The sequence below is a fragment of the Euphorbia lathyris genome, chromosome 7 (assembly GCF_963576675.1).
Source record: "Euphorbia lathyris chromosome 7, ddEupLath1.1, whole genome shotgun sequence".
In the NCBI taxonomy this organism is placed as follows: domain Eukaryota; kingdom Viridiplantae; phylum Streptophyta; class Magnoliopsida; order Malpighiales; family Euphorbiaceae; genus Euphorbia; species Euphorbia lathyris.
The window spans coordinates 83,213,149-83,226,126 of NC_088916.1; the positions used below are offsets into that span (position 1 = coordinate 83,213,149).

Consider the following 12,978-nt stretch of genomic DNA (forward strand, 5'->3'; position numbering starts at 1 on the left):
AACGTACCCTTTGGTTAATCAAACATGATGATTGATCGTACCCTTACGAACTGACCAATAGGATTTATTGTTTTATTTTATCAAAGCATATAAGTATATAATATATTAGGACCATATTCTAACTTGATGTAAATTATGGAAAATCCAACATGATATCTTAATATTTTTGTTTTATAATCTAAATAATAACTTTTATCAATCACCTCCCTAACTCTCATATATAAACAAATTGGTTATACCCGAGCCAAAGATTTTACCATTTTTAAGGGAATTGAAGATACATGTCTTCTCTATTTCTATTTAAAAAGTTTGTGTGAACATGTCTCTTTGCAAAATTGTAACCCTGAATAAAAACTTATTAGGAGCGAAACTCAAGTCAATAGAGCAATACAATTGTTAGAAAGAGATAAAAATAGGCAATAAAATTGTTAGAAAGAGATAAAAATTGTGACATGCCCCTTCATAATGAAACTTATTAGAACCGTGATTAGAAACAGAACTGGAATCACAATTTGGACAAAACTCTTCTACAACTATTATGCTCTTTGTGCAACTTCAACTTCGCGCCTCTGGTCAATAGAGCAATAAGATTGGTAGAAAGAGATAAAAATAGGCAATATTCAAATTCATTTCACACCTAATTCTTCATTTTCTCAAAAACGTTTTTATCATAATCAAAATTACCTTGACCTCATGTTAAGCACCTTCACATTATGTTCTGATAAAGCATGTTTGAGTGGAACAAAGCTTGGAATATAAGCAATTGCCTCAACTTTAAATTGGCAGAACTTCAAAGATCTCAATCGATTTTGTTTTGGTTCAATGTAAACTAAAGTATCTTCACGAGAGTTAAATATTAGCAATTCCCCATCATTTAAGTACTTAATGGATTATAATGAGCCATAATGTTGAATGGGTTAGAATATATGTGATTAAGGGAAAAAACTTTAGACCCCGCCTTTTTGGTACCATTATCTTTCATTGTCCAAACATGAATAGCACCAGAGTCAAGAACTTTACATATACAGAGTTCTCCCCCTAATACTCCCACATTAATTGTCATATTGATATCGTTGATTCAATGTGGGTAATGAAACTGACCCAAAATGTTCCTTCTCAATGTCAAAAGTAAATAAAGATTATGGCCCCAAATAAGAACGCCAATAAAGAAAACCATTCAAATAAACAGGAGATGACATTGGCATTGACCGGTGAAAAAGCCAATGTTTTTCCATGTATTTGTGCCCAGAATATGTACTTCAGCCATATTGCCACGAGGAGTGCCTCTCTTGGACATTCTTATAATCTTATATTGGTTAGTACTAGGACTAAAACCAAAACCATAACATGAAACAACCGAGCTAAAGTTAATTTTCTTATCATCTCGAAGGTTAATATAAACTCACCTGTAACAGGATTGCAAACAAAAGGAAGTTCTTTATAAGATACACCAGACAAGCAAAGCAAGCTGTTGCATGTAACTATATCAAATAAGTCTGGGACTTCAAATCTGGCTTCAATTCTAACCTCGACATTATTTGGCCGCATAAGATGAACTGTTTTTGACCCGTATATTCGAATTAGAGGATAAATCTCACCTTGATTAAAATGGATCTTTGAAAATTCAGGGTCGGAAACTATATCATTCCAAGTTTTGCAAACAGATTTTAATACAAAAATTCTCACAATAGACAGCCGAAGTAGGATATTTACCAGGATATCCCTTGGGAGATCACAAAATGAAGAACCCGAATATGAGTCTCTTCCTCCCTTATTTTTCTATCTCTCTTTGCATTAGAGTTAGTAGCCAAAGAAATCGTTCCTCTTTTCATGACTATTGTGAAGCTATTAGTGAGAGAAAGCAAATGTCATAAGCACTAATCAGTACACTGAATTTGAAATGCTAAAGAAAACCCTAACTCTTTGGCCTATATCGGAAATGAACCCTCACAAAGCAAAGACTTAATTATATCAAACAGTAAATCAAAATTGTGGGAAAAAACAGTGCAAAAAGAAGAAATTTTACCAGAAAATGGATGGATCGGAAGTTGCGAGTATCTCCCAACTCTGCACTCAATGGTAGAGTGAATGATTTTTTTTTTTAAATAAGGAAGGAGATTGGGTATTCATTTGCATTTAAGTCTTTTCTATTGTTAAAATTACATTTTTCTACTCCTAATTTTTTATTATTTTATTTTATCCATTTTAACTAAATATACATATAATATTTTCTAAAATTAAGTAAATATTGTGAATCTCATATGGGTTTGAGATAATTTTGGTTACAATATGGTTGGGTTTAGGATAGATTCCTAATGGTATGCGATATTTTTTTAAGAATTATAGACAAATTTTATTTTTAATTAAATATACTATAACCGAAAATAAAATTATCTAAGTGTTGATAACAAAATTATCAACAAAAAAGTGATGGTTCAGTTAGCTTGGCTCATTAACAGCATGTGAGCTCGAGCACCACCAGCCGGTATTCCTTCGACTGTTGGGAGCGGGAGGTTATCGCTGCTCTGTGAAGCCAGCAGGGGAGTAGCAGAAGGGTGTACAAGGAGCTCTCCCGCACAGGGCCCCAAATTTAAGAGGGCCCAATTTTTTTTATTATAGAAATCTAAATATATTATTGTTATTAATTATTATATAAAAAATTAACTGGATGTTAACTTATCCAGAAAATTCAGGCTTTAAGTTACATCACATTGTTGCCCCCATTTGGGTCACAAGCTTGAGCTACCAAACTCGGCGATGTAAGTTGTCATGCTTGAAATTAATAAGCTATATAAAGTTGTTGTTTGACAATGTGGGATTTGATTTTGTTGAAAATTTGAGCTTATCACCTTCAACACAAATGCATACAAACCATAATTAATTATGAAACTCTTACATATAAATTACGTTACAGCATGATGTGTCAAATATGACATATAGAGATTTAAATGATAATTTATATCCAATACCTCAGGCCAATTGGATCAATATAGGGGCTGAGCTAAAACAGAATTTCTAAGAGGATTGAATGAGACAGAGACTTAAAACATTGAAGTTAGAAGCTTAAGGAAGAAATTTATATGAGATTGCAATTTGAAATTTCTGTAGTTTTAAGTACTGATGTAGATTCATTTGAATTCTTTACCATCTTGGTTCTTTCAAAACGTTTGCAGTGAAGCGTTAGATATGATCAGTTGTTTGTGAGTTCTTGTAGTTGAATATAAACCCCTTATTTGAATTCCTATGTTTTCATACTCCATTACTAGAAAAATCATTACAAGTTGTTTATGCAACAACTCTGGTAAATTGAGAATTCTAGGATGGTGTCCGTCTAACTAGACAAGCCAATCCGAATTGTGCAAATCCAAAGTTCCTACCGGAGTCCCTTCTTGGTGTACAAATCTACCGGAGTTCTCGTAGGAGAGGAAATGCAGAAAATCTATCCAAGTCAGTTGGGACCTGAGCCTGTTCCATTAACTGTTCTTTATCAAATAACAATTCTATATCGAAATGCCAAGCAACTTGAAACTTTTCGAAATACAAAAGGATGAAAATTAAATCAAACTAAATTAATCATAAAAATATGTTTTATGATTAAGTATCGAATATTGTCCAATAAGCGTTAATTAAATAAAGTATATATATAATTGAAAATCAGAATGAAGTCATGCTCCTCATTTCCCTCATATATAAGAATCGAATCAAAATCAAAACTAGAACTGAAATCATAAGAACCAAAAGCATAATCACGATTAAACCTTTCTTCAACAATATCATTTTCGTTAGCCGCTCAACTAATGAACAGTTGCGAGTGACACTATAAAGATAACATTCAGAAGAACTAAAATCACGATGAGGATGAAACATTTGTTCAGCTATATCAATAATAAAAGTCGGGATAAAACCGTTGTTCAATAATATCAACATCGGTCTCGCTATGCAGCTTCAACTTCGCACACCTAGTCAAGAAAGTAATTGAATGGTTAAAAAAAGATAAAAATATGCAGCATCCAAATTCATATAGCATATAATTCTTTATTTTTCACAAAAAAAAAATGTTCTTGTCATAATCAGCAAAGTCAAAATTACCTCGACTTGACTTTATGCACCTTCGCATTCTGTCCTGATAGAATATGTTTGAGTGAAACAAAGTTTGGAATATAAGCAATTGCTTCAACTTTGGACATGCTATGGACATTCAAATATTTAAATTGATGTTTTATTGGATCCATGTATACTAAAGCTTCTGTAGAAGAGAAAAACATCAGCAGTGCCCCATCATCCAAGTACTTAATTGGTTGAAAACAGCCGTAATGTGGTACTAGATTACAATATATGTAATCGAAGGAGTAAACTTTAGACCACCCCTTATCGGTACTATTATCTTTCATTGTCCAAACATGAATAGCACCATACTCAAGAACTGCAGTTATGCAGAGTTCTCCTCCTAATACCCCAACACTGTCTTGTGCATAAGGATCGTTAATTGCTGGTGATGGCACCGACCCAAAACCTTGCTCCCCAACATCAAAACTAAATATAGATAATGATTGTAAATTAGAAGACCAATAAATAAACCCGTTCAAATAAGTTGTGAATGACTTGGGAATTGACTGGTTGAAAATGTCTATCTCTTTCCATGTTTTTGTACCAAGAATATGGACTTCAGCCTTATTGGAAACATGGATGTCATGATGAAACATTCTGATCACTGTATATTGGTTAGTGGTGGGACTAAAACCGAACCCATAACATATACTAGACGAGCTCAATTCAATCTTATCTGTTGGAAGGTTAATAAACTCACCCATAATTGGATTACAAACAATTGGGCATAGCCATTTATCACATTTATTCAACAAGCAAAGTAACCCATTGCATGAATTAGTGGCTCCATATTGACTATATTTCTCTGGGATTTCAAATTTGGTGTCAATTTTAACCTCAAGATTACAAACACATCCACGCTTAAAAAAGTAATGATCACACATCCCAAGCTTGAGCTCAAAATCATCCTTATCTGGCTGCACAAGATAAACCATTTTCGACCCTTGTCTACACAATGAGGTTTGAATCAGAGGATAAACCTCACCTTGATCAAAACGGACCTTTGCAAATTCGGGGTCTGAAACTATATCATACCATGTTTTGCACACAGATTTGAATATAAAAATCGTCTTAATGGACAATCTAAGTATGATAGTTACCACAATATCCTTGGGAAGATAAGAAAATGAAGGTTGAGTGACTCGGTTAAGGCTAACTTCCCCTATCATTGTTCTATCTCTCTTTGCATTAGAGTTTGTAGTCAGAGAAATCCTTCCACTTTGCATGATTGTTTGTGAAGATATGATACTGAGACAAATTAAATACAACTATCAGCATAATGAATTTAAAACCTTAATTGTTTCGGAAATAAATGATTCAAGTTCAACAAATTACTTGAAACCTAAAATCTTAGTATAAACCAAGATTCATCGTATCCAGCAGTAAATGAATAGCTAATTGAAAATGGGAAGAAAAAACAGCGCAAAGAGAGAAGAAGTTTTACCGGAAATTGATGGCCGGGAGACTCAATTGGAACCTAAAAATTCATAAAGCTTGAGTTCAGCGCTGCTGATTCTAATCGAATTGTTTATAGTCCATCTCCGTTGGTAGGGCGGATATGGTAAAAGCATATAAACAGAATAGCTAAGCAACGAAGGGGTTGTTTGGGTAATTTGTCTTTTTTGTGATGTCTTCTTTTTTTTCCTTTTTCTTTTTAATCAAATGTGATATGGTTTCTACTAGTATATTTTTGGTTCAATAAAGGCAAAAAAACATGATTAGGTTCCACATCTTTCATTTTTTTGGTTTATTAAGCTATTAAACTTTTATTTAGATACATTAAGCTCCCGATTTTTTATTTTGGGTCTCATTAAGCCCTTGATAACTAAAAAGCGTAATTTTTAATATAAAATTCAGTTAACAGACTATTATTCATTGCAGCTACATTCAGAATTTGTATATTTTTACTGTTTGAAAACAGTTTTGGATGTGCAATGTGGCTATAATTCAAACTGTAAAAAATAATTTTTTAACTAATTTTAAATACATATGAAGTTAATAATGTTTTTTTAGCAGAATTATATATTAACAGCTTACTAATTTGATCATCAAGGGCTTAATGAGACCAAAAATAAAAGATCAGTGACATAATGTATCTAAATAAAAGATAAAGAGCTTAATAAACTAAAAAATGAAAGATCAGGGACCTAATCATACTTTTTGTCTTTAATAAATCTCTTGCCCTTTTTTAATTTTAGTTTTATGGAAAGTCCTAATTATTTACATATAATATAAGGCCGGATCAGACTCTGATCATGTTTTATGAAAAATTTGAATCCCAAGGAATTTTCTAGCAATGCTTAGACTTTTAGCTTTCTTTTTTTAAAATAAAATTATAAGCCATTAAGATTGCATATAGAGCCTGTCCTTTGAATTTGGCTTGAAAAATTCATTTGCCGTTTGGAATATTAAAAACTGGGATAAAAATTATGGATTTAGCCTTCACTTATGAAGTGGTACAAATTTAACTTAAACGTTTTCAAACAAGAACAATATTGGCTCTACGTAATAACAATTTAGAAAGAACAGGTTTGTCTAGTATTTAATTTTAACTTCAGACCTTGCTAATATCAATTATTATTATTTATTTTTTAAAATATCAATTATTTCTAAGATATATATTTACTATATTATTAACGAAATTACAAAAATTCAATTAAAATGCGAAAAACTAAATCCGCTAAATATAAGTTTATTACAAATTTTTCTCAAACGGTCTAATATTTTCTATGTTATTAATATATAGTGGAAATAAAATGTCCCTCAACTCTTTTTTTTTTAATGCAAAGATGATACTTTATTAAGAAAGATTGGAACGGTTACACAGAAAGGGAGGAGGATTGGAAAACCACACCCTACGCAGCTGTTACCTAATGCATGTTTAGCTAATAAATGAGTCGACACATTGGCTGATCGTTTGATGAAGGAGACTGAACATGCCAAAATATGTTATTTACTAGCCAGATGCATCGCATGAAACATAAAGGGCGGTTCGGTGCACTACGCGTCCCCGCTAAGCGATGGTCGAGTGAGGGATCCCATCACAAGGGTCTACTGGGGGCAAGCCTTCCCCTGCCAATTTTTTTGGCAAGAGGCCGCTCCAAAGACTTGAACCCGTGACCTCTCGGTCACACAACAACAACAACATTTACCGTTGCGCTAAGGCTCATCCTTTGAATCGACCATTCTAGACAAAATACGTATTTCTTTTCTTTTGTATGATAGTTGTACAAAAATTGGGAGAAGAAAAATCCATGCACCAAATATCATGAGCTGAATTTGGAAGGTCAGAGGCTAATGCTATGAACTCTATATGTGGCCTATTATAATCGAATTATAGCACCGACATAATTCTACAATCTATGAGGATTTAGAAAGACATTTCTTTCTTAGTGCATTTAAACTACCTACATGCAGAAAGCAAATTCCGAAATACAACAAAAGGAGATGCTGTAAAACAATGAAATTCACTATTAGGTCCGATTGGAAGACAATTTCATGTCAATAATGAAAGCAAAACACTTACCGATTCCTCAAGGAAACGAAACCATTAGGCGTAATCATCCCTCCATCCAGTGAAATTACTCCATCACTTATAAGCGGAAGAGAAAGTAGCATCTCCTCCCTACTTTTGTAAACTTGCAGGCGAGAAAAGAGGCTGTAAATATAAGTCTCTCTGAGGCCATAGACATCGGATACATACAAGAAATTCATGTAATCCACATGGATCATGTTAACAGCGAAACCAATAAATCCAGGTGGGCACTCGCCATTAGGCAATTTTGGCTGTAGAAGAAAGCCTCCTTTGAGGGTCATCATCCACAAATTCACCACAGTCAGGTCTACAAGGGAAAAAAAGTTTGTAATTCAAGTGCTAAATTCCAAACAGCAATAAAGAAAAGAAGGAGATACATCACTACAAGAAAATGTGTTTTTTGTGGGGAAATATTTCCCCACAGAATATCAAAAATTCGCCACTAAAACCTTTTTGTGGCGAAAAAAATTCACCACATGGTCGCCACTGTTAGAATAAGTCTGGCGAAAAATTAATTCATCACAATAGATACACATTTGTGGAGAAATGATAATTCTCCACAATAGACTAGACATATTTTGTGGGGAAAATTTCCCCACTAGTCTTTATACTTTTTGTGGGGGGTAGAGTTTTCACCACAAATAAGAACATTTTTTGTGAGGAAAAATTTCTCACAAATTCTCATTTTTTTTGTGAGGAAATATTTATATCCCAACAAATAATATGTAGTAACTTTTGAGAAAAAATAAAATCCCTTAAAAAATTAAATATCCCCACTATTATATATTTCATTTGATTATTTACTTTATTTAAATATTTATTACTAAATATATATACAGTAAAACCTCTATATAGGAATACACTTGGGACCAGACTATTTGTATAACAATTGAGAGGTTATTCCTAAATAGAGGTTGGTATAACAAAGACTCTCAGCACTTGGGACCAAACTTTTGTATAACAATTGGGAGGTTATTCTAATATAGAGTATTCCTATACAGAGGTTCTACTGTATATTAAGAATAAGAATAAATTTAAATAAATTGTCAAAATAAAATTAACATAGAAGAATAAAACTAATAATTATATATAATTAACAATAAAAATTTAAAATTACATTAGTAATAAAAATTGAATTCATGCGTACAAAATGGACCAAAAAATAATGTCAACCAAGTGAAAAATGTAGTAGTTACAAAAATTGAATACACCTTTACAAAATGTCATATCTAAATATAAGTCAATTACAATTCTTTCTATGTCCGCAAAAATGAACAAAAGTCAGAAACTCATGTTAATACCCAACAGAAAAATGTTGTTCAAGTTGCTGATCAATAAGAAGAGGAGTATCTTTTTGTGGCTTCATGTTTTGTTGCTGAAAATTCAAGTAATAATTGGATATTCATATAGGAGATTGCTTAGCTTACTTAACATAGGGGCAGTCATCACACTTCCATGTTTTGTTGAGTAAAGCATCATTGTAAATCCTGAGTTGGTCCTTGGTCCAGAGATGAAACATGAGTTGTATTGTATACATATTTTTTATTATTGTATATATAAAGGTCGAAATTTATTAACTCCAATAATCCAATATATAGCATATGCTCCATCCCTATCCTTTCTAATTCATTCACCCATTGCAATAACTTTATTTGGTTCAATTCAATTCAATCTTTTCAACTTTTTTTTAGTATTGTATACATTTCTTTTATTATTGTATATATATATATATATATATATATATGTGTCCCCACCATGATTATTTAACAAAATTTAACTAACTATATCTCAATATTGTTATTTATGGTTTCTTTTTTACTTATAGGTTCATTAGTCTCTTAATAATGCTGATATTGATGTCCTAATCACCTTTTGATGCTCTAAGTTCTCATCCTTAAGGAAGGAAGAAAAAAGGAAAAAAAAGTTAACGTGTGATTTGTCTATTCTTTTTCTATCCTATCAGACTATTGTTCTTGTGTTTATTTGGTCCTAAGTTCGGTTTTTTATTTTCCTTTTTAATCTATTTTAAACTATACTGCTTGATCTAATTGTAATCAGGTATAATTTCCATTATTAGCAATGTATCATAAAATGAACGAGCCATAATAAAAATAAAATTGTATACCAACTAAAATAAATCTTTTTTAGATATAAAGGACTCTGTCAAACGCCCATTAGATTAGTATAAAATTTAGAATCAATTTACTTACAATCTCTTATTATCCTCATCGTGAGGGATGCTTTTCGCCGGCAACATTCTGCAATCGGTGCTAGAATATCCATTTTGTTATTCGGAGTGCTTAAAAAATCCGTTGATGCACTCACATGTTGAAAGAAATTTTCTTGTTGTTTCTTCGCCATTGTTTCTCCTGCACAAAATTACCGAAATTAGAATCATTGGGTTTTCCTCTTTCTTTCCGTTCTCAATCAAATTTTGCTACTATTTTATGTACAATGATGAATTTAGCAACAGGAATCTGAAAGCTTCTTTGTATTCTATTGAGGGCTATTGGAGCACAACTTATGCTCATTCAGCGTTCTAAATGACATGAAAGATGAAGTCTCTCTATTTAGATGGATATAACTACTCCCTCGTTGATTTAACTAAACTTCCTAAAGTTCAAATACAGGCATCTCCAAGGAGCAAATAATGGAGCTTATATATATAGGGAAACCATTTGAATTTAGTCATATAACAGAAGGGTTTTGGAAATTGGTTTGTATCTCAAAATCCTCAGGAACAAAACCTCAAAAGAAAAAATATTTGCAAGATGTACTTAGCATGGAAATGTATTTATTTTTAATTTTTTCTAATCAATGAACTCAACTTGGCATAAAAAGAAAAGAGAAAAAAAAAGGAGTATCAATTTTGCCAAATTCAATTTACATGGGCTCACCTTCTAAGCTTATTGAATGCTTCAGAGCAATATTCAGACTATTATAATTGAATTAAATAAGCAATGAAAACTTCAAAAACAATAAAACTGCAGTAGATCTCTCATAGAGTATAAGCACGAACACGGGTGGAAGAGGGAAACTACACTAAAACTGGGAATAATTGATTTCTTCCCTGAGAGATCCACCCAAACCAAGATGAAAGTGAAAATTAAATTGTCAATCGGAGAAAGATGAGATGGGAAGAAGTGAGATTATAAGCTGAAACCCTAGAGATGAAAATGACACAAATGCCACTATGAAGTCACATGGTTTTGTCTAGTTTTCTTTTTTATTTTGTTTTTTGGGTTAAGGTGCAAAAATACCTCTCAGGAGCAATTTTACCCCTAACGTTTAAAATGGTGCAATTTTACCCCTAACGTTTGTAGCCAAGAGCAATTTTACCCCTAACGTTGATAAATTGGGTCAATTTCAGAAATAATTCATCAAACTGTCTTCTCGGTCATGAAGCTTATCATCTACACTTCACATGTGCGTCATTTTATCAGTAACAAATTATAAACATATGTTGGGATGTGAAAAAAATAATAAAAAAACATATTGTCTTTTGAACGAATTGGACAAAAAAATTTAAAAAATTCACTGAATTTATAAATATTAATCTCCAATTCTATTATTAAATTACAAAAGACATGAAATCATTTTTTTAGAATGAATTGATACGCAATTGGTGCAAAATAATAAACAAAAATATCTGTGTTTTATAATAGTGTCTGAAATTGACCCAAATTACCAACGTTAGGGATAAAATTGCTCCTGGCTACAAACGTTAGGGGTAAATTGCACCATTTTAGACGTTAGAGGTAAAATTGCTTCTGGCCCAAAACGTTAGGGGTATTTTTTACACCTTAACGCTTGTTTTTTTTTATGGAGGTTTTGTTTAGTTTTTTATTTTTAAAACTTTTGTTTAATTATAAACTAAACCAAAGATTTCTTAAAAAAATTGTATAAGTAATTTGGACAACTTTTTGGACAAACATTGGATAAGTAATTTGGATAACAAAAAAGGGAAAATTACACAGAAATTCATCTTTTACAAATTATTTACAACTATGTCAAGTCATAATTTTGGATTATATTAAACTAGTAAAATCAGTACTTTGAATATATTTTAAGGATTGGAATTTATAAATTAGAAGTCCAAAATATATTTTCTAGGGTTTATTATTATGAATTGGAGTCTATATTTCTTAAATTATGATGTAAAATCATAATATATAGATACTAATGACATATTAAGAATTAAGTTTGATGATATGACTTAGTTATAATTTTGTACTTAATTATGATATTAATGTATTTGACCAAAAAAAAATTATAAGTTAGTAGCTAAATGAAACTACACAAAACTTTTAAATTAATTCTAATTACAAAATAAGTTATTTAATAAAATAATTAAAAAAACAAAACAAAATTTTTAAGTAAATATTCATAACTAATATTTTTTAACATAGATTTTATTATAGAAAAATATAATTACATTCTTAATTTAAAATAGATAAATAAAATTAAGTAAAAGATATATTTAATAAAATTTAAATCCATTTACATGATTTTTTTTATTCTGTGGCGATATTAGGTCACGTTGTCGGGTCGTGTGTAATTTTATCACCTCTAATTTTTAATGTTGTCATGGTTTATATATTGAAGATATTACAAATGATTAAATTTTTAATACTTTTTTCAATTAATATACTTTTACTTAATTAGTATTTTGGATTTGTACAAAATAATTATGTACGAGACGGACGTAATTTGTAGGAGATTTTCCTACAGATAAATTGTCCTACACCTTCAGTTAGCACTGCGCATAGTTCAGTCTAGTTCGGGGATTCAAGAATCTCCGGGATTGGATTGAATTTCGAGGATTCCTAAAAATGACAACCATTTTGTGTAACTCATCCCTATATTGGCATAAGTCTCATACTCTTTGCAGTATTTTGGACTTTCTCTATAGCTAATCCTTTTGTCAAAGGATCGACCAAATTTTTTTCTAATCATATGTGATCCACTCTAGCAGCTCCTTTAGAGAGTAACTTTCTAACAGTGTTGTGCTTATAATGTGTCTGTCGTTTTTTATCGTTATAATAACAATTCTGAATCTTAGCAATAGTCGCGGTACTATCGCAATGTATCAACTAGTTGTTGGCCCGTGCGATGCACGGATTCATCTTAATATATAAATATTAATAAAAATACAATCTAATAATTACAATTAATGACATAAATGTGTTATATAAATTAAATATTATTATTTCATTTTCACATTTACTTTAAATAATATTTTTATAAATAAATATAATAATAAAATAAAAACTAATATATTATATATTATATTATATTTTTTATCAGTAAAAAAGGAGGAAGTGACACCTCAGTTC

General features: G+C 31.1%; 1 protein-coding gene across 1 annotated transcript; it reads right to left on the reverse strand.

Annotated features, from left to right (window-relative positions):
• Nucleotides 1-505: 505 nt before the first annotated feature.
• On the reverse strand, nt 506-10,713 carry LOC136200499 (uncharacterized). The gene is made up of 9 exons (XM_065990874.1): nt 10,540-10,713; nt 9,853-10,011; nt 7,634-7,949; nt 5,552-5,584; nt 4,090-5,355; nt 1,714-1,845; nt 1,407-1,468; nt 685-838; nt 506-569 (listed from the first exon to the last, which is right to left on the reverse strand). Exons 2-9 carry the CDS (start codon nt 10,001-10,003, stop codon nt 506-508), a joined length of 2,178 nt encoding a protein of 725 aa, XP_065846946.1. The 5' UTR covers nt 10,004-10,011; nt 10,540-10,713.
• Between the last annotated feature and the right edge of the window lie 2,265 nt (nt 10,714-12,978).

What these genes read in the sequence shown, in the direction of transcription:
- LOC136200499 (XM_065990874.1), bottom strand. Translation starts at nt 10,003, where the DNA reads ATGGCGAAGAAACAACAAGAAAATTTCTTTCAACATGTGAGTGCATCA. An exon ending in TTCGTTTCCTTGAGGAATCG is followed by an intron (nt 5,585 to 7,633) that starts GTAAGTGTTTTG and finishes ATGAATTTTTAG; the next exon opens with GTTCCAATTGAGTCTCCCGG. An exon ending in GTGCTTAACATGAGGTCAAG is followed by an intron (nt 570 to 684) that starts GTAATTTTGATT and finishes TCTATTGACCAG; the next exon opens with AGGCGCGAAGTTGAAGTTGC.